The 23,245-nt window shown below is 31.8% G+C and overlaps 1 protein-coding gene across 2 annotated transcripts; it reads right to left on the reverse strand.

Annotated features, from left to right (window-relative positions):
* Window positions 1-14,361: 14,361 nt before the first annotated feature.
* Window positions 14,362-20,895, reverse strand: LOC123883660 (vacuolar protein sorting-associated protein 2 homolog 2-like). 2 transcript variants are annotated; one of them, XM_045932559.1, is made up of 11 exons: window positions 20,711-20,895; window positions 20,542-20,586; window positions 19,026-19,060; window positions 18,877-18,927; window positions 17,497-17,601; window positions 17,342-17,413; window positions 16,856-16,927; window positions 15,126-15,206; window positions 14,993-15,028; window positions 14,725-14,783; window positions 14,362-14,628 (listed from the first exon to the last, which is right to left on the reverse strand). In XM_045932559.1, the coding sequence occupies exons 1-11, from the start codon at window positions 20,742-20,744 to the stop codon at window positions 14,568-14,570; spliced, it is 651 nt and encodes a 216-aa protein (XP_045788515.1). In that variant the 5' UTR covers window positions 20,745-20,895; the 3' UTR covers window positions 14,362-14,567. The 2 variants fall into 2 exon arrangements, with proteins under 2 accessions (XP_045788515.1, XP_045788516.1); XM_045932560.1 differs by having other exon boundaries at window positions 20,542-20,626; window positions 20,711-20,892.
* Between the last annotated feature and the right edge of the window lie 2,350 nt (window positions 20,896-23,245).

The following is a 23,245-nucleotide window of genomic DNA, read 5'->3' on the forward strand; positions in this document are numbered from 1 at the left end:
TCCTAATGCAATCTAATGCCACAACTCATGTTATGTCACCCTAGACATATCTAATGCATGTGGTATCATCTCCTTTATTAGAGTATCTCACCTCTAATATCCTTCTTTATCAGATAAATATAATCTGATATCCTTCTTTATTGGAATATCCAATATCCCTAATATAATTCATGAATGCATGTATGTTTTCATGAATACTCTGACACAATCATTTTAATTAGCATTAAGCTCTTCCTTTACTAATGTGAAACACTATCCAAAATTACTTCTTTATTAAGATAACACTATACCTTAATATCCTTCTTTATTAGAATAACATAGTTCTAATATTCTTCTTTATTAGGATTACAATACAATTTCTAATATTCTTCTTTATTAAGTTGATTTATGTAACGACCCATTTTTCGTATTCGTATATTTTATTAAATGTTATTTTATTTATTAATTGGCTTTTATTATTTTAGTGAGCGACGAATAATTATTTAGCCAAGCGTAAGTTATTAGACGCGAGAACCTTTGTTTTGGGCTTAATGGGCGTGAGAGGCCATATGGGCCTAAGCCAATTGGGCTTGGTTCATGACTTTTAGGGAGAGGTATTTAAAGAAACCTTGTCATGAGACTTAGCTCATTTCATGACTTTTGCCTTAGAAGCAAGAATAGAGCAAGGGCTAGGGTTTGATCAAGAGAGAAAGCTTGAGCAAGAGAAGGCTAGGAATCATCACCAAACTTAAGGTAAGAGATTAGAATTCATGATTCTTGAGTGGCAAGGAGAGGGGAGATTGTCTATGTCTCCATTCCCGAACTCTCCCACTCAATTTCTTTTAGACTTTTGATTAAGCTTTTGTATGTGAGTGTGATGTTCTTCATCATCACTTTGTATGTGTTAATCACTAACTTGATTCCATGAAAAATATGTATGTGTTTGGATCATGTTGGAAAAGTTTATGAAAGTTGCTTAAAATCCAAGAAATTGGCATGATTTTGATTGTTTGAGGTATTTGGATGTTTGGAAAGGATGATTAATGTTCCTTGATATCATATATGCTTGGAATTGCTGTTTATAAGAATTTATAACATGTTTGAATGAATTTTTGAGTTGATTCAATGTTAAACCGCCTTAGAAAACTCAAGAACAGATATTCTTTTCTGGTGTAGTTCGCTAAGCGACCAGGAGTTCGCTGTAGCGAACATGTTCGCTGAAGCTCGCCAATGCTCGCCATGAGCAGGTGATCCCCTGGTGAGGTTCGCGTAGGCTCGCTAAGCCTTCGCTCAGCGAATAGTTCGCTGAAGCTCGCCAATGCTCGCCATGAGCAGGTGACTTCCTGGTGAGGTTCGCCATGTCTCGCTGAGTCTTCGCTCAGCGAAGGCCTCTGTGACAGCAATTTTTGTTGATGTTTGTAAGTGTAATTAGGCACTTGTAACATGGTTTAAGGGTATCCTTACATGATTGTTGATACATGTTGATACTGTTAATGCTTATTGTTAATCGTTATATGATTGATAAACGTGTATGCAATAAGTTGTAGCTTAAAGTGAGCAATGTGATGTTTTGGCATTAATTTGTAATGTTAAGTAAATGTGTTAGGATTGTGTTCCCGCATTCATAAAAGAGTAGCTTCGAGCTAGAGAATATCATATGGTTGATATGTGCATACATACATGCATTCATGATTGTATGTGAACATTGGAAACTTGGGTTCCAATAACGAAAATGGATTATGTGTCCATAATGAAGCCGAGGATCGGATTAGATGAATCCATGAGTCCGGAGTTGCTATCCAACAGGATATAAAACTGTGTTGGCTTATCCAAGGGAGATAAGATGGTTCGGTAAGTTCCGACATATCCAGCAAGATATAAAATTGTTCTTGGTCCACCGTTGGTGTGACACCTTGGTATCACATGCATTTAGTTATGTCTAGGGAAGGCATGACAGTGAATTGATTGGCATTAGATACCTTAGGGTAAATGCGCATATATTTGATAAATGGTATGTGACATTATTTGGTTGAATTGTGTTGAACTTTATTAATTGATAATTGTTTAGTGCGATGTTTTGGCGTGAGTTAGAATATGTATGATGTAGTTCGAAAGTGTAAGACCTTTCTTATGTTCGTATGTTATGCGATTATGTTTTCTAACTCTCTGCTTTGTGTTATTTGCTGGACCTTTGGGGGTTCAGATATTCAGGCTGAGGATTGTGCCGACGTTTAGACTGTTGTTTTAGCTTGGTGTTGAAGTACCTTTTGGTGAGGAGACTTAGCATAGATTTCTCCTGTTAGTACTAGCTTTTGGTTAGAGTTTGTAAATAGTAAATGCTCTGGTAATGTAACATCGAGTCGGGGATTACGCTTGGATTTCATCGTATATCGGTGTTACCTTTTTGATATGCTAGTTCTTGTATAAGTGACATCCTTAGGGATGAATATGGCTTATGTATATATATGTATATATATGCATGCTTGGTTTGATTGAATCCGCTGTTGCTTTTCATGTTAAACTTCATGACGCCCTGTGTGTATGCTTGTGTTTTAATTACCGCGTGGCACTCTGCCTTTACACTTGTTAAAAAAATTTTAAAATTACGTTTTAAGGGTAGTATGGGTTAGGGTGTTACAATTTACACCTTAATATTCTTCTTTGATATTTAAACAAACATCATCAACAATCATCAACAACAATTATATTCCACACATACCATCAACAATTCATCAACACATACAATGCATTTACTCACATTTTAACACAATACTACTAATATAAGTCAATTTTATTAAGCATGTATTATCTCACAAAATAAACTCCGGAATCGGATTCTACACGAAAAACTGAGCAAAATAGGTTCCGGGTGCATAAACCATCAAAAGGTCAAAAGTCAACAAACGTCAACGGTCAACGCAGAAATTTGACCGAGCTGCGCCCAGGCGCAGGAACCAGCAGATTTTTCCGAAAATATTGCGCCAGGCGCAGAAAAGCTGCGCCCAGACGTAGGGGATCAGTCCAGATCTGTCAAAACACGATTTTGAGCGTAAAAACACTTATTTTGACCCAAAATCACTTATTTCAACTTCATAAAACATACCACACATAAAATATGTTTATACATGTTCAAAAGCACTTAAAAAGCAACTTATTAACATCAATAATCACTTATTTCATGGATTTTGACACATTCATACACAAACTCATCAAACACAAAGTTCTTGACAAAACATCTACAAATTCCCATTTAAAACCCAATAAATTCGTTCATACAACTTGTTAAGAGGTTATTAAACATGTTATGATCAATAGATTTCATTTTCCTTAAGAAAAATCCTACAACCCAAAACGAAAATGAGTGAAAGAGTTTGGGAATGGAGGAATCGACATCCTCCCCTCTTTATGACCACTCACGAATATACAATCTAACTCTCGTACCTTAGATCCGACGAAATTTCGAGCTTTCTATTTGAATCTCAAGTTTTCCCTCTTGCCCTAGCTCCTTGCTCTCCTTTCTCTCTACCTCCTTCACAAATTTTGAGAAAAAAATGAATTTCTCTCTCTAACAAGGCCTTAAGTAGTGTCCCCCTCTCCTTTGTGTCAAGGCCCATTGGGCCAAAACCCAATAACTCGGCCCAACTAAACCTCATGGACACTAACTCTCACAAACGCGACTTAATTGGCTCATTAACTAATACTCTCGATAAATAACTATTCGCCACTAACTTAATTAAAAGTCATCGCAAAAATTAATTAAACACTTAAATAGCGAATAATAAAAATTGGGTTGTTACAACTCTCCCCAACTTAAAAGATTTTCTCCCTCGAAAATTATGCGACTAAAACAACTCCGGATAACCCTTTATCCATTTTCCAACAAAACACTCCAAACGCTACACAAATCTAGGTTTGACAAAATTAGTTTATCCAAACCAACACAATTTTTGTCTATTATCAACAAGAGATCAAGGACGGTCAGTTCCTCAATTTGTCGATAGATAGTCAACAATCATGATGTTGGCATAAACCATTCTTATCAAACCGCTAACATCACTAGCCTCCATCGACTTTTCTATTTCAAGAATCAACATTCTCTAGTAAACAATTACTCAACTCACTCTTATCTTCCAAATGCTACGAAAATGCTCTCTAATACTCATTCTCAACACGTTTTCCAGCGGCTAACTTTCTTATTTCTCATCATCCAAAATATTACTTCGTACTTAGCTTCATCTCAACTTCTGAGATCTCATTCAACTTCGACACTAATTGTCCAATCACTTATCTAAATGAAATCATTTATTCCTCTTAATAATTCTAATCACTTCTTCTTCTACATATTCAACCCCTTCCGATCAAACAGGTACGTCAACTTCGGTTCACACAAACATCGTCTCCATACTTTTAGTACCTTACAAAATCTCCAATTGTTCCTAATACTCTTCATCTCACTTAACAAATCTCACTAACGCTCCTACGGAGAAACACTTGGTCTAAAATTTTCCTAATACTATTCAAGTTTTCTACAGCGTGATATTCCTTATTCAATTCATCCCGTTATTGTTTCTTACAAATGAAATTTTCTTTGATTTTTTGTTTATGTTATTTTAGATTTTTGGCTTATCTTTTGAACCCAAATGGTGTGGTGTTATTTATGGGCTTACGCCACGTGTTGAACTTTACTAGGTTGTGTAGCCGAGGGAACATAATGGTCAACTATTAAACAAAGAAATTGGGTGATTTTAATAGTTATTCATATGAATTTGCATGTCTTGGTGTATTTTGATTGTGAGTCGTTGATATTGCCAGTTTTATTGGTAGTTCCTAATTGTTTATGTAAATACACAAGTGTTTATTTTAACCATTTTGCTCATAGAGTTCATGATACAATAATTTATTTATTTTTGTTGATAAATTCATGATACAGTAAGGTTACATGTGGAAGATATACATTTTTAATCTACTTATGTAGGCTGTGTCGATTAAAAACCGTATATAACTGTTCATTTCTCACAATCTGAAATGATGTTTTATCACATTCACATTTAGAAGCTTATCATGATCTACCTGTTGAGATTAATAGTCTATAGTTTAATATATTGGTTTTAATTTTCTCTAGTGCAATCTCTCGCGTGCATTATTTCTACGTTGAAAGTTGTGTTAGTATTAGAACTTAAATTTCAGGATTTTTATTAATATTAATTCATGTGGCAATGTGTCGTGGCTGATGAAGGAACTAGACAACACGTAGTGGTCTTAAAATATTGGTTGGCCAACACTGATGTATGGAAGAGCTACAGAAGAAGGGGGATGCAAAGATAGTAAGGAGTAAGGACAATCTCATTCTGAACTTATGTTTTGATTTTCTTTCTTTGAATTATTGTGTCGTGTTTTTGCTGTAGATTTATTGTGCAAAGATAGTAAGGACAATCTTATTCTTAATTTATTTTTTTTTCTTTGAATTATTTTGTGCCTTTTGTTATTGATTCATGCGGAGGTATCAATTGACTCCAAGAGTAACTCAATAGAATTACTCTCAATCTTCACCCCCAGTTTGATTTAAATCTTACGGTTTTAAAGTTTGTTTTGATTACTTATCATGTGTCTGTGTTATAGGTCTCATTTCTCCTAAATGCATCGTCAAAGAATTTATCCAGAAACTCAAATGAATTTATCCAGAAACACCATATTTGTCCTCAAATCGTTATAGTCTTCAAATTGCAACGCTGTACTCCTCTTCACGCATCACAAAATCGTCGTTCAATCTCACATCGTCCCCTTCTCTCATGGTTGATCGCCTTGCTCTGTCTTCAATCTCAGATTGTTGCAATCCCAAAGTGTCTTTGCCCTCACTCTGCCACACGATACAAACAAAATAAGTGACCATGTTTTCGTTTTTATTTTGACATTGTGATTGCTCTATGATTTATTTTTTTATTTATAAAGCATGAAATCATATGATTCTTGCCTTTGGGTCCTGGTTTTGTTTACATTTTGCTATCATAATTGCTCTGTATTTTCGTTTTTGTGAAGTATGAAAGAAAATCGATTGTTGCCTTTGTTCTGATTTTTTTATTCTTTTATTTGTTTGTATGGAATATCAATGATGTTTCAAGACAGTCTCATGTTGAATATTCGAGCACTGGAGTTAAGCTTTTGGTTGTTAGAGGCAGTTTAACATTACAGTAAATTGAAGAAAATAATCAACTGTGTGTTTCAATCTTTTTTTTTTTTGCATTATAAATTATTTTGGCCTATGAAGTTCAACAGTTTATGGAAGAACATTGGTTGATTTTATGCATACTAACAGTTATTTGGTAATTTGCTTAGAGATGATTATATGTATCGACAAACGTATGTAGCTTATGCCTATATATACGTAATACGTGTACCTGACTGAAAAATGGAACAAAGAAGCAGAATATAGATGTAATCGGTTAATGTTAGCATGTTTCTTTAGTCTTTCTACTACTGTGTTTAAGTGTCTAAGCTCAATTCTCATTCCACTTATTTTTACTGCATTCAGTTTATAACAAATAGTTTCTCCTTTTCTCACTATTAGTTATACTCTTTAAATGTATTCTTTAAATTTTCTCTTCCTTTATTGTTTGCTAATTACTTTTTTTGCTCCTATTCTTTATATGTACTCTTAGATTTATAAATGCACATAATAAAAATTAAACATGATCTAACTAAAATTATGAAGTTAGTGATTTAATAGTGTATTACTAAAAACATTATTCATGTAAGAACTGATTGGAGTGGGGTAAACAATAAAAAACAGAATATAAATAGTTCATTGTATCCAATGTGTTTGAAATTGAAAGAGAATTAATCAAAGATTTTGACTTTGTTATTAAAAATTGAAAAAAGCATTATGAATGAAAATTGTTACATTTCCTTGGTTAGTAGTAATCCCAATATAGAAGAGAGTTTGATTGATTGTTCATGTTATCATGATTTCAACTTTTTTGAAAGGAAAGAAAAGGAAAGACAAATAAACTTGATGAAAGTCATAAACTTCAAACGGAAACTATTAATTTACTCACTATTAGAGGATGAGTTTAGACATAGTAAGATGTCATGAGTGTGTAATATGGAATTAGTGTTAAATTTTGTACTTTAATTGTTTTGTGATGAATTTTGAATGAATATTCTTCAAGTTCAAACTGTTTAGGCTATTTGAACACCTTGTATGAAAGTTCCCTCCCAAAATTATTCTTATTTTCATCTTCAAATGGTTCCTGCAAAATCAATTCTTGAGCATGAATATAAAAGTACATAATAGAACTAAGCATAATGTCACCAAAATGATATGAGGTCAGTAATATAAGAATGTATTACTAAAGACAATTCATGAAAGAAATGAGATATTCGAAAAACATATATTTACCTTTGAAACACAGACACAAGATCCTTGATAGAAGTGAGTGTCACCTATAAAAAAGACCAATCAATAATAAAATGTAAGTCTCAAACAAAGTAACTAATAAATTGCATATAGAAATAGTTCATGGCCTCAATCTTTGTTCATATATTCATGCCTCACTTAAAGATTGATTATGGATGAGATCTAATCAAATGAGTTTTTTCTTTTTAGGTTCAAGAAATCAATCCTCAAGAATTCAATGTAAAACAGAAGTCAATAGCAAAAAGGAAATGAAGATGGGTTCTCTTGTGTTGAAGAAAAGAGAAAGGATAAAAAAAATGAAAGGATTGTATTGTATTTTTGATGCACCAATCCTTTGCTATTTATAGACAAAGGAATTTGAAACTTGGGGGTAAAGTTTGTGTTGCAGAATTACCTTCCCTATTAAATGACAAAACTAAAAATTACCTTTCCTAGATAATACCTTCCCTAGTTAAATCAACAACCACTAACAACATTTATCTAACAAAATATATAAAAAGATTAATTAATTGAAAAAATGCAAAACACTAGTTTTTCAAACCTACAATGGCTTTTGATGGACTCTTGTTGTCAAGATTTATAGATTTAATGCATTTTTTTTAAAATTTCAATTTTTTATTGTCACACAATTTATAAGAGTTTTGTTGACTAATACTAGGACACTAATTAATATTTCATCCATTCCTTTTTTTAAGTGTCGTTTTGAAATATTAACATCAAATTAACGAAATGTATTTTTGTACATATTTTCCTATTATACTCTCATTTTAATCCACCAATAAATTCTTATTTTTTTAGTCCTCGTGAGCTTAACTTAGTTGAGAGGGGCGTCGCACTATATGTGCAGGGTTCGAACCTCGGACACTCCACTTATTCAGCTTTAAGGTGAATTTTTCAGCCATTAGACTACTTGGCCCAAAAAATAAGGTCAAATTAGGTCATATTAGTAAAAAAAATAAGGTCAGACTGTTAAGAGTCCCACATCGGTTGAGAGATGGCCTGACTAAGTGTTTATATACTAGAGGCAATCCTCACCTTAGAAGCCGGTTTTGTAAGGTTGAGTTAGGCCCAATACTCATTTCTAAGATGGTATCAGAGCCTCTCCACGATTTGCTGGGCCACCTGTTATTAGGTTTTCGCTATCGGGCCACCCACCGTTTATATCCGCGCACCAAGCCCAATAGTGCTGGGCGTGAGGGGGTGTGTTAAGAGTCCCACATCGGTTGAGAGATGGCCTGACTAAGTGTTTATATACTAGAGGCAATCATCACCTTACAAGCCGGTTTTGTAAGGTTGAGTTAGGCCCAATACTCATTTCTAAGACAAACAACAGCTCATATGTTAATATTTGCATGTATATATTAGTAAAAAAAATAAGGTCAAATTAGGTCATATGAATAGTACACTAAGTAAAAAATAAGTCATTTATTTTGGGACGAAGGGAGTACATCATATTTAAATAAGAATAATTTTCTATTATATGCAAATTTATAGATATTAAAAAATTCAAAAGAGTAAATTTGTATTAAAATTTGTGCATTTTATATTAAATGCATAATTTTTAATAAATAATTGTTGTTTTTCAATACAAAATTACTACGTTTAGTTGTACATAGACAAACCCAAATAAAAATAATGTATGTTATATGAATTTATCTATATCCATTATGGTAATTATACATCCAAAAGCAATTTTGTTTAAAATTATCCAAACAACATGAATTGATAACAATCAATTCTAAATTATTGTATCCAAACATAAATCAATTCTGTCAAACTCAATTCTGTTAAAAGAGATTTCTGTCAAACTCAATTCTGTCAAAATCAATTATGTCCACCGCAAAACCAAACATATACTAAGTTTATCTACCTAACACGCTTTAGTTTTTTCTTTTTGTATATTATTATTTTTATACATTCACATGTTAAGCTGAAGGTATTATGTGTTTATTTATTTCTAATAATAAAATGCTTTTTTTTATTTATTTCTAATAATAAAATGGATTTTTTAATGTTCTCTATCATTTACCACGCTGCGTCAATAAAAATCATTTACCACACTCATCTTTTATATTATAGGACAAAACTTACATGCATTTCCATACATGCATTTCTTACTTTTCCTCTCACAAAGAGGTAGTTTTTTTTATTAAAAAATAATTTTCATTTATTTTTTCAAAATGAAAAAACACAAATAACCACCTCTTTGTGAGTGGAAAAGTAAGAAATGCATGTATGGAAATGCATGTAAGTTTTGTCCTATATTATAAGCTTGTATACACAAGCAAACCCTAAACCCTAATTTGTTTTCCATGTTTTCCCTCCATTTTATCTTGCAATTTTTATTAAAAAATAATACAATTTTGTCTTAGCTATGATTCAAACCCACAACCCTTCGATGCAAGACAATATTTCCAACCACTATGGCAAGTATACGAATTGTGATTAAAATTATGTGCAATAATTGATAAGCACCATCAATTTTAAAAGTATATCATATCAAAATTATTGTTGACTATATTATTCATCACGAAATATTTTTATTTCTTTCCTGATCAATGATTTTTTTTCTACCGGATCATAAATTTAGAGAATAATTATCATGTGAGATTTGGAAAGTTATTATCACGTGTGATTTGGAAAGTATATATATATATATATATATATATATATATATATATATATATATATATATATATATATATATGGATCAAATTACACCGGTGTAATATTTGAGTAATGTTACACCGCTCAATAACGCTTCAACGAATACAAATTTTACAAAATCCACCGTTGGATTGAAAGTTTATATCATTTAGATCATTCATGTTCAATTTTACAAAAATCAAAATCGTTTGATATGTTATTGAGACCGAACAAGATTAACGCTTTATGTGTTTTTATTGAATACCCTTAAGCTTGATCAATCTCAATAACATATCAAATGATTTTAGATTTTTATAGAATTGAACATGAATGATCTATATGATATAAATTTTCAATCCAACGGTGGATTTTGTAAAATTTGTATTCGTTGAAGTGTTATTGAGCGGTGTAACATTACTCAAATGTTACACCGGTGTAATTTGATCTCTCCCCATATATATATATATATATATATATATATATATATATATATATATATATTCTCATACTATAACATCTTCAACAATATTGAAATCTATTAAAAAAAAAAACATCTTTCACATTTCAATATCTCATGTAACCTTGCTTATATAACTTTTTAAATTATTTATTATGCAGTTTATTAAATTGTAGTTTTTTAAAATTGGAAAAAGAATTGATATTTTTTATAAATACCCTTTATTTTTACGTTAATGTATCCAAACATAAATCAATTCTGTTTAACTCACTTTTAACCAAAATCAAATCCATCAAACTCAATTCTGCTAAATCAATTTTTTTTGCAATACAACCGAACACAACCATAGTCATGTCACTAATCACATTCATTATTTTGATTTTAACATTGCAGATTTAATATTAACCAATGATCAATTGATACAATATGCACTAGCAGATGTTGAGATGATGTTACGTAGTTGTGGGAAGAGTTTAAAAGATTATCCTCCAATGCATAGAGCAGACACATCATTAGTTCCTGATATACAAAATAGTTTAATACACGACGAATTGAATTATAACAAACAATCATTAGCTGAGGAACATGTTAGATTGATGTCAACTATGATTTCATAGCAACGTAAAGTATATGACACAATCATGACAAGAGTTAACAAAAACAAACCTGGTGTGTTTTTTCTTTATGGTTATGGCGGTACGGGGAAGACATTTATCTAGAGGGCCATGTCAGCCGCATTACGCTCAAAAGGTGAGATAGTTTTAACAGTTGTCTCAAGTGGGATCGCTGCATTGCTTATACATGGCGGTAGAACAGCACATTCAAGGCTTTGTATTCCTCTAAATGTTGACGAGTTTTCAACATGTACTATAGTTCCTAAAAGCCCTTTGGCGCTATTAATACAAAAAGCAAAGCTCGTTATATGGGATGAAGCACCACTGATGCATAAACACTGTTTCGAAGTTGTTGATAAAACTTTAAAAGATATTCTCAAGTTTGTCGATGAAAAAAATAAACATATTTCCTTCGGTGGAAAAGTTGGTTTTTTTGGCAGAGATTTTAGACAAATTCTACCAGTAATACCCAAAGGTACAAGGCCAGAAGTTGTTCATGCTACTATTAATTCTTCGGTTCTTTGGAATTTTTTTGAAGTTTTAACATTGAGTAAAAGCATGAGGCTTCTCGATGGTGCTTCAAGTGCAGACGTTGAACAAAGAAGATTATTTTCTGAATGAGTTTTGGGTGTTGGCGATGGAGAAATTGGAGATGACAACGACGATGATTTAGAGCTTGACATTCCATCAGATTTATTGATTCCAAATTCAGGTAATCCTCTTGCTTCTATCGTTGAAAACACTTATCCCCAACTTTTACAAAATATGAACGATATAACGTATTTCCAAAATAGAGCTATACTAGCTCTTAAAAATTCAATAGTCGACACAATAAATGATTATATGTTGGATTTAATTCCTGATGAAGAAAAAACATATTTGAGTTATAATACTCCACTCACACAAAATGTAGACGGTTAAACTGTGGATGATGTTCATACCGAATTTTTGAACACGATTTATACGTCGGGACTTCCAAATCACAAGTTGAGACTTAAAGTTGGAGTTCTAGTTATGCTATTAAGGAATTTGAATAAAAAATTAGAATTATGCAATGGAACAAGACTTATTATTACGAGATTGAGAAAACGTGCTTTTGAAGGAAAATTTATTTCAGAAAGTAATATTGGTGATCAGGTTTTCATACCTAGATTTTCTCTGACACCATCTGACGTGAGAATTCCTTTTAAATTTCAACGGAGACAATTTCCTATAATGATTTCTTTGCGATGACTATTAATAAGAGTTAGGGACAATCTTTAAAGCATGTTGGGATATATCTTCCGTCGCCAGTGTTTTCACATGGTCAGTTGTATGTTGCAATTTCAAGAGTTACTTCTAGAAAAGGATTAAAAATATTGATCATCGATGACGATGGTGAAGATACGACTAAGACTTCGAATGTGGTCAATAAAGAAGTCTTCCGTAATATAACATAATTTTCTTTGTATGAATATTTATCCAAAATTATTGTTGAACTATCGTTTAATGTTACTCAACTTTTTTCGTATACCTTACATTATTGGAATTATCATATCTTATTTAATTATTATATATCTTACAGTTAATCAGACCCGTGCACGGGTCGATGTTCTAGTTAAAATAAATTTATTTCTCAAAAGCTACTAAAAATTAACTGCTCTGTAACCCAAAAAAAAATATTATTTAGTTAAATAAACGATATTTATCAAATACAAAGTCATAAACACAATCAAAAACATTAAAAATATGTCCGCGAGTTTAACTCAGTTGACATAGACATTGTATTATATATGCACGAGCCGGGATTCGTCATCTCACTTATATACTTTTAAGGTGAAATTTATAGCAACTAGACTATTTGGAAAAAAAAAATGATTATTTAGTTCAAATAAGTGTTCTTTTGGCTACAAATGTACAACAATTTTGAAAGCTCTAAAAAATTGACAACGATAGTATCAAGTGATTTCAATGATTGGTGAGGTACGTAGAAAGAAATTGGACATGTAAGTGAATGGAGAAGACATTTTGGTCTTGAGTGGGGAGACTTGGGATGGGAGCATGTGAATGAGATATTGATAAAGCAAAAAACGCCATGGAAAAAGTGAAAGAAAAAATAAAAGATTAGGTGCGTTTGATCTACTAAAAAAAGGGACCGGACATGACAACTTTAGTTGTACTGTGTTTGATTTTAAAATTATTCCTGGTACCGGAGAAACTAAGGGTCAACGGATAGGACAAAAACTGAAATTTTTGTCGCACAAAACAATGGGACAACTTTTTGTCCTCTCCACATGATGTCTAAAATATCAAAATAATTTTTTGTTCATCAAACATCGTACAACAGAAAGTTTGTTTAATACCTTAAACGTTTGTATTATGTCGTTCTGTTCTGTACTTTTGTACTTATGTTTTGCGGATCAAACGGATATTTACATTTGATTTATTTATTAACAATTGATATTTCTCACTTTATAAACTTTAGACGAGCCGGATTCCAATATGTGAAGTTAGATGTTTCTTAAAAAATTTCAATTATTGTTTCAATAACTATTCAAAATAACTTAATCAAAGCTTCATAGAACAACTTTTTGAATAATAACCACTTAGTTAAATTTCTTAGCCTACTCCAGCTGCCATTATCTTTGATGCAACAATAGAAAGTCCTTATCTCCATGGTTACAATAAAAGTGGTGGCTATAGACAACGGAGATACTGATGGTGGATGTTGGGTGGGGGATGGGTGGTGATAATGGAGGCTGTACCTGTCATGTTTGTGGCTCCCATATAGATTCTATATATTCTTAAACCTTTGCTGCCAATAGAATCTCTAGAAAACAGAATGACAATGACATACTCCAAGAATTATGTTATTCATAGATTTTGAATTTTGTGCGGTCACTGACTGCATAATTCATGTTTTTCTGTTTTTATGATTAGATATTTTTTCTTGATTTCCATTTCAAAATGTTCTCTGGACATTTTATCAATATGAGGATGCAGTCACAATTTATAAAGGGATATTTTGAAAATTTTATAAAACTTGAAGTTTCAATCTTCAAATTTTGACTGTAAGATCTATATCAGATGGTCAGAAAGTCGTAATTGTACGATTGCACGCAATTAGTGACCGCACATAATCCAAATCCGTTATTCATGCATCTTATGGGGTATAGAGAGGATCAGAATTAAAAAACATAAGAAGTACCTACCAAAGTAGCTTATTGACCAACACTTGAAGATATATAGTTAGGATTGTTTTAAACTTTATATTAGATCCTAACCAAACAAACGCCCAATTTATAAATGCTTCTGCTAGTGATACATTCGAGTCCCGCAACTATGCTTCATATCTAACAACGAATAAAAGCAGTAACAAAATGAGGTGCCATTAGAGTACAATCTTATTGTTGCTATATAGAATATATGATGAATTTGTACATTAAGAAACACATCTATCAACAGCTGTAGCAGATCTTTATATTCTTCGTAGAGAAGCCAATCTCTTTTCAAGCTCTTCAACATCTTGGGATTCTGATCTGCATGCACAAAGCAACACTTAAGTTAGAAACCAATAGAAGAAGTGGATATGTATAGGCAACAACATTCTCCATATGAATAAGGTTGAAGTGTACCTTGGAGCAACATTTTCAGTTGTCCTTGAAGCAATCCGACCTTTCGGAGCAGAAGATAACTACAGAAGAAAACAAATACAGTATCAGGCCCAATACTCATAAAAGTAATTAAAGAAAGAATCAACGCAGTGACAAGATTTGTCATAGAAGCTTTGATGTCAAGTCATGAACTACTAACTATTTCATAAACTTAAGCAGATGGGTGAAAACACACATGATTTTTTATATTGTATCTCTAACATATTAAAAGATTGGGTTGAAAACTAACCTGTGATGCAATATCCACTCCAATTTCATCAAGAACCTACAATGAATAAATGAAAATTAGATATGACAATGGGAACTTATCCTTAAGTATTTAGTAAGCTGTATAATTATGTTTGTCATTTATTTATATTTACCTGGTTAGTGAGCTCTTCAGATTCTTCCTCGGCTTCATCTTTGTCTAAAGTTTCATCAATAGATTCTGACATCATCTCAATCTGCATTTAGGATAACATTATAAATATTTGGAGAGAAAAAAAAAAAAATTAGTCTAATGCTATGGTTGGATCCTGCAGTCTCCTGAGGTTATCAGGCAAGCACAATATCTGCTTGCTCCAAGCTAATTAAAACGTGTAGTATAAAAGGGAAACTTGATGCTAATAAAGTTTTCACCTCACCGTGGTGGAGACAAAGGATTGGATCTATTGTAGGCTTGTAGCAACATTTACCTTGCTTTTGCTAGAGGCTGGTTCCACAAATTGAACCAATGACCTACTAGACACATGGTTTCAACCCCGATGCCGATGTTGTGCCAACTTTCCCCTTTTGACAGTTTATATAGTATGAAGGTCAGAGCCCACGCATCAGCTATCTTCTGAATCTTTTATTTCTTTTAGTTCTTAAGCTTAGATCATGAATACTTTAATTTTGGTTACTTTTTTTAGTTCTTATACTTCATTCTTTTTTAAATACAATCTCTCTATTGCCACAATCTTATTTCCAACCTCAGTTCCACTACCAATTTTTTTTATCTTTATTATTGACGCTTTTTCTAACACAACCTTTTCCAGTGCAACAACCACACTCACTATCATCTTCAGTATATAGTGGCAGGTTTTTTTTTTCCGGTTTTCAGCTGAAAAGTACTATCTTCATGACAGTGCACAAATCAAACTACACCCATAGTCGTCGATGTTTTTTATCCACCATCTCATAGTTGGTGTTGTGGTGAGGAGGTAGTGTTGTGATGAGGTGGTGGGTTGTTGGTGTTATGGTGGTGGTGGTGGTGTTGGATTTGGCGTCGTCAATGTTGATGTCGTGTGCGATTGGTTTTCTAGCATACTGGATTCTCTGACTGTGTCCAAATCTGTTGAGATTTGCAGGACTTTTTTTTAAGTCGCTGATGGTTTCCAAATCTGTTGAGATTTGCAGGTCTCTATGTATCTAGTTTACCTTAATCGCGCTGATGTTGACTGTTTTGGAGGCGGTCTGCGAGCTGAGACTCATCTGCCTAGGTTCTCATTCCACTGGTGTCCCATCGACTTTTGACTCAAGGAGTTGTTTTTTGGATTCTGATGGGCCGATTAATTTTGATTCGAGATCGGGAGTTAGTGTCTTTTGACATCTCTATGGGTCGGGTTGCTGTCTTCTCCGGTGATCTGGAAGCTAAAGAGTGTCTTTCTAAGAATGGGATTAGAGTAGCCCTCTATTAGGTGGTGTCTGTTATGGTATTTTCATTGGTGTTCCGCTTATATACGGCACCTTTGTTTTGTAGCCCCTCTTTTACATATCTTTGTTCGTCTTGTGCAAAGACCTGAATATTTATAATAATATATTTGCCGTTCAAAAAGAAAACTACACCCATAGTCTTTGTTACTTATCTTTTACATAAAACATTTTTCCTTCATTTAACTGTTAGTTTATTGTTGTTCCTTGGATTACTTCTTTACCAAAAAAAATTCCACGGAAGGTCCCAACTGCTCAATACCAGTGAAAACAATAATTCCCCTTGTGGTATGCAATTAGAAATATAGTGTCAACCAATAAACAACCACTCTCCCGAAGAAAGTCTAACAACAGTTAAGAATGAACTGATTTTGCATGAGAACATATTGGAATAGAAATATACAAAAAAGGATAAAATTACCGTCATGTCCATTTGTGCTGATTGCTTTTGGAATTCTTGTATCACTTTAGCCTGCTTTGCCGGTGCCATTTGCTGCAAAGATAAGAAAGGTCATGATTACTGTATCATTCTAGTCATAAGCACAAGTTTTCAAAAATCTAACAATGACAGAAAAGCATCTATCACATATTACAAAATGTGGATTCAGTGCAAGCAGGAAATTTTCGACAGTACAATTGTTTTCACTTTTTTGTGTTAAAGTATAAACCATGGATGGAAATCACAAATATCTAGTCTTGTGTCGAAGATATCCTATGGAAGTTAAGTTGCTCTTAACATATAGCACGGATTGTTTTGTTTGCTTCTTTGGCAATGGCATATCAAGAGTTCAATATGGTATTAAAAGGGGCTAAACTGATTGTGTATATCAATAACTACTATAAAACAGAAACAATTTTAGTCCGCAATTTTGAATAATGGAAAGCAAAAAAGATACAAAAAATATACCTTATTCATTGCCACCATTGCTTTAGTTGCACCCTTCATCCCTGTCGAGATTGAAGTGCTTGCATATAATGCCTACAAAAGAAATTTGGAAATTATGAAAAATGGAAATCCAGTTAACCTCTTGAGAAGAAAAAAAAAGGACTTCTTTCACCCACCTGTGTGTGAGTTGCTACACCCCTGATCTGAGCACGACTTCCCTGCAAATTGGTTATCTGTTGGCGTAACCTAACTAGTTGACGAGCCAAGATTCTTGTAGCAGCCTGTAACCAGACACTTTGTTATTCAGCATTGCTATGTAGCGAATATCATGCATTCCAAATCAGTTCAAATGTACACAAATATATGCATACAATACAAGTTTCAATAGAAAGCAATGTTACAACTGCGTAGGGAAGATACTATAATAGTGCTTCACAAACTTAGGCCTAATCCAACTCCCTCCATTCCCATCCAAGAAAAAGACAATATAATTAACAGCATAATATTGATGTTAAACTGTTTGTTTATAATATTATATAAACTTCTAACTGGACTATCATCTCCCCTAAAGTACAAATTTCTTTTTGCAAATGGATTTCTAAGATGCTATAAGGCCAAACAAGTTGTAAAAGGAAACATTTGGTGGCAAGGACGAACACAGTGTAAGTCCTACTCTTTCTTGCTTGTCATTAATGTATTTCTTCCTGGAGATTTAGAGGACGGAAATTATATGGAGATTCTACTCTATATGATTTCCTTAGCGGAGGAAAGGTGTACAAATTGAATAATGTTTTGTATGACTGAAACCATATCCTCCTGCATGATTTGGGAGATTCACAAAAGGAAACTGTACTATTTATGTATGTTTAAACATCTGGTAAAGGAAAAATCAACAATTGAGTTTGGCATAAAGGATATTGTAAAGCTAAAAACTTTTAATTTAATTTGCTTATTTGCAACAAGGCATCTTCATCTTCCTCCTATCAAAGAAACACCAAATCGGGCATATGCAATCAAAATAGTTATCAAATTCATGTGTATGACCAAGAGTACGGCACTTACAACAAGCAAAGGATGGAATTCATTAGCACCTCAAGTCTAGAACTGGTAGAGGGAGTGTTCTAGAAAGGGTGGAGATCTATATAATCTAAAAATATACTAACTATGCAGGGTTAGTCATCTATAGGAGGTCAGCCTCATATTCTTATATGTACTTGTGGAAAAACTTTGTTGGATAGATGAGTAGGAAACTGAATGTAGTTGCTTGTATAAGTTCAAAAACTGAATTTCAAGCTATGACTCGAGGAATATGTGAGTTACTATAGTTGAGGATTGTACAGAATGACCTAAACTAAATATGAAACTCCGAAGTTGTTGCACACCAAAAAATCACCTATTTCCAATGCTTATAATCCAATGTTTAGCATAATAGGACAATACATATTAGGAAAGACCGACACTTTCATCAATGAAAAGTAGATAACTAAATGTGTTCCCTTGAACATTGGTAGGTTTGTTGGTAAGATAACTTCTACAAAGCAGTTTCAAGATCTTACCTCATTTCCAGTTTTTGCTTCTTTTTTAATCTCTGCCACCAACTTCTTTTCCTACAGTACACAAGGCAATGAAACAGAACATAAAATTACTAAGAAAATATGAAACAGAACATAAAATTACTAAGAAGATCTCTGGTAACACTATTTACCTCCATCTGAAGCGATGCTATCTCTCTTTCAATTCCTAAAAGAAAGAAATGTTACATAAGTGCTTATTTATCTAGGGAATATTTGGTATGTGAGATTTAAAAAAATTGAAAGAATAACATGAGAGATAATCACATAAAATTTCAATCACACTTATTTCACTTTTAGAAACATTATATAACTTCCTTAATTTAGAAAATAAATACAAGCCTTCCCCACTCCTATAAAAAATCTTCCATCCCTATAACCAGAAAAAAAAAAAAAAAAATCTTCCATCCCAACATATCCTTAAGTAATCTAATTGGATGTGAAGCATTGCTAAGGGCCCGTTTGGAATAGCTTATTTTTGAGCTTATACAAAACAGCTTATGCAAATAAATAAGTTTTTATATATTATTATAAGTTTGTCAAGATAGTTTATGAAAAAATAGCTTATAAAAATACAGTTTTTGTTAGTGGAAACTTATAAATTAACATAAAACCTTATTTATTTGCATATAAGATGATTTGCAATTTTGCATAAGCTATTCCAGACGGGCCTTAAGTCCTACTTAATGCCTTGTAATGTATAGTCAGAAATAAGAAAGAACGAGAGTGAACAAAAGAAAACAGAGAAGAATATTACAGAAATCCCACTTTAGTAAAATAAATAAAAAATTATATTAATGTACATTTCACCTTTAAGGCTTTAACTATTTGATTGTAACTATTAGTGTTCAACCTTTATGCCCTATTTGGATAAACAGCTTATTGGCAGCTTATAGCTCAAGCGTTTATGTATAAGCTTACATAATAAACTATTTCTATAGAAAAAGAAGAAAAAAAATTAATTTAATTTTTTTTGTATATACTGCTATGTGTCATAAGTTTTGTGAAATTGATAAGCTCAAATAAGTCAATCCAATCAAGGCTATGCCTATGTGTGTATACTGCTATGCTATGTGTCATAAGCTTGTTTATCAACTAGCATAAGTTTTGTGAAATTGATAAGCTCAAATAAGTCAATCCAATCAAGGCTCTAAAACCCCTATGAATTATAAGATATTCATTATTTCAAGCATGAATATGCTTGAATTATGTAATTCATTGATTATTATATTGAAATATGAACCCAAAAAACCCCATCGTTGTTAATTTACATTACTGTAGTGTATTATTATAAGTGAAATTTCCAGTGTAATCATGAAGTGAATAAATTATCAGTAATCCTACCGATTCTGTTAACCATTAAGATCATGTGTTCATCCTAACGAAAAAATACAAAAAGGGAAAGAAAGACACAAATTTAAGGAAGAAATGAAACGCAAATACTATGAAGCACCGTGTGTTTTCCTATTTAAGGTAGTTTTTTCCTATTTAGAAAAGAAATAAATAGTAAAGCTCTTTCTAATCTAGCAATTCATATAGTAAAATCAAATGGAAAAAACAACCAAAAAAAAGTAATTAGTCGATAATTAAACTACAATTCTAAAATAAGCAGAAGAAAATCGAAAATCAAGTAATTAATAATTTAATTACCTCTAGTTGCAGTAGACATTTCTCTCTTACTTTGTCGCAGAGCTTCTGTCATACAAAAAAAAAATAACTAAATGAACTTCCACTTCTGAAACACAACGAAAAAGTAGATCGAAGTTAAGAAACAGAAAGTACTGATTTGTTACGTAAGAATTAGGGCAAAATAAAAAACCTTTGGGTGAGGTTTTCTTCTTGAAGATGTTCATTGTTGTTGAAGAAAATGAAAACCTAATTGAAGAAGAAGCGAAGTGGAGGAAGTAACAGTAGCAGCACTAGAGTGATGAAGAGTGTGTGTGTGTGTGTGTGAGAGAGAGAGAGAGAGAGTATGAATGAATGATGAGAAGAGAGACGTTAGGGAACGTGCTGTGACACGTAACCAGTTGTACTCCAACTAGCCGTTACACCTTTTAGTATATTGACTTGAATAATCTAGCAACACACTCTTTAACAAACACACTCTCTTTTATTGGTTGAAATTCACATGGGTCCCATAAAAAAATGTGGACCCATATAACTTTTATGGGACTCATATAAATTTTAACCAATAGAAGAGAGTGTGTTTGTTAAAGAGTGTGTTGCTAGCACTCCTCATATTGACTTACATCTAATTTCATTTTTAACTAGCTAGACACTCATGCACGGCAGTCGCGCCATTGCCGCTCCTCACTCGGTAACCTGAAATAATAATTTATTGGAAAGTAAATCAAAAGATTAAAAAAAAATATCATAAAGGATGTAATATTTGGTAAAAAAGAAAAAGAACAATGGTAAAATCATCACCAAAAACTTATGTCCATGTATTCAATATATGAGTATAAATATAGCCCGTAAAAATTATTAGAAAATAGACAACCTTATTAATATGTTAGTGAAAATACAGGTCTCGCAAAAATCATCAAAATAATTAGGTCACCGTATTAAATATTAAATATGAGTATGACCCGTAAAATTGTAAAAAAAAAATAGACAACATAAAAAAATAGGTTTTCATGTTAATATATGAGTATAAATATAGGTTCCACATATATTATAAAAGAACGTGTAACTAAAAGATCAGGGGTTCGAATCTTGTTGAGAATTTTTTTAGCATTTTAATATTCTACTAACTTTTGAATAAAGACACAAAATAACCTTAATTGAATGATGTGGCAAAAAATTAAAAAGGGGCAAATTGAGAATTTCTTATGTATATTCTTTTCTAATATAGGTAGATATTAATAAATCTTGTAGAAATTAAAAAAAAAGTTCTCGTATTAATATATGAGTATAAATATAAGTCCTACATAAATTATTAAAATACAGAAAACCTTATTAATAAGAAGAAAAACATAGGTCCATCAGAATTCACACAAAAAGATTATGTCCACTATTAATATATGAGTATAACTCATAAAATTAATAAAAATATATACAACTTTATTAATATATGAGTAAAAATATAAGGGCCCCGTAGATATAACCAAAAAAAAATTAGGTTTCCATATTAATATGAATATAACCTGTAAATTATTTTAAAAAATAGACAACATAATTATTAGTAAAACACAAGTTCCGTGAGACTAAATATAGATTCTGCATAATCGTAGATATAACCAAAAAAATTAGGTTCTCATATTAATATGAATATCACCCATAAATTATTAAAAAAAATAGACAACATAATATATTAGTAAAACACAAGTTCGGTGAGACTAAATATAGATTCTGCATAATCATAGATATAACCAAAAAAATTAGGTTCACATATTAATATGAATATAACCCGTAAATTATTAAATAAAAAATAGACAACATAATATATTAGTAAAAATGGATTTGTAGATAAAAAGGAAAAAAAAAAGTGTAATCTGCCTATATTAAAAAAAACGTGGCAGATGGTCGTTATCCAGTTAATAAATATGCATAAGATATATCAATGCCCAGTTAATAATTGATTTTTATTTAATAAAAAAATTGAATTTTTATAAAGTGGGGTAATTTTAATTTGAGTTACATACAAAAAATTGGATTTGTAGATAAAAAAAAAGTGGAAGAAGTAACAAGTAAAGTAGGGTTTTGTGGTTGCAATTGGGCATTTAAATCATATTGACTATATGTTGGTTACAAAAATATATCAAATTAATTGATATGGTTTAGTGGTAAATGTAATAAGAAGTGTAACTAAAAGGTCTCAGAGGTTCGAATTTTGTTGAGAAATTTTTTAACATTTTAATATTCTACTAACCTTTGAATAAAGACACAAAATAACCTTAATTGAGTGATGTGGCAAAAAATTAAAAAGGGGCAAACTGAGAATTTCTTATGTATATTCTTTTCTAATATAGGTAATATGTTGGTTACAAAAATATATCAAATTAATTGATATGGTTTAGTGGTAAATGTAATAAGAAGTGTAACTAAAAGGTCAGAGGTTCGAATCTTGTTGAGAAATTTTTTAGCATTTTAATATTCTACTAACCTTTGAATAAAGACACAAAATAACCTGCAAAAAATTAAAAAGGGGCAAACTGAGAATTTCTTATGTATATTCTTTTCTAATATAGGTAAGATTTTTCTAATTTTTTTTAGGCTTTAATGCACTTTTGATCCCCCTATTTTAAAAAACTTGAACTTTTGATCCCCTTATTTTAAAAGTCAAATTTTTTATCCCCCTATTTTGAAAAACCTGAAGTTTTGATCCCCTATTTTAGATTTTTCTGAATTTTAG

The sequence above is a fragment of the Trifolium pratense genome, linkage group LG5, assembly GCF_020283565.1.
Source record: "Trifolium pratense cultivar HEN17-A07 linkage group LG5, ARS_RC_1.1, whole genome shotgun sequence".
Lineage (NCBI taxonomy): Eukaryota > Viridiplantae > Streptophyta > Magnoliopsida > Fabales > Fabaceae > Trifolium > Trifolium pratense.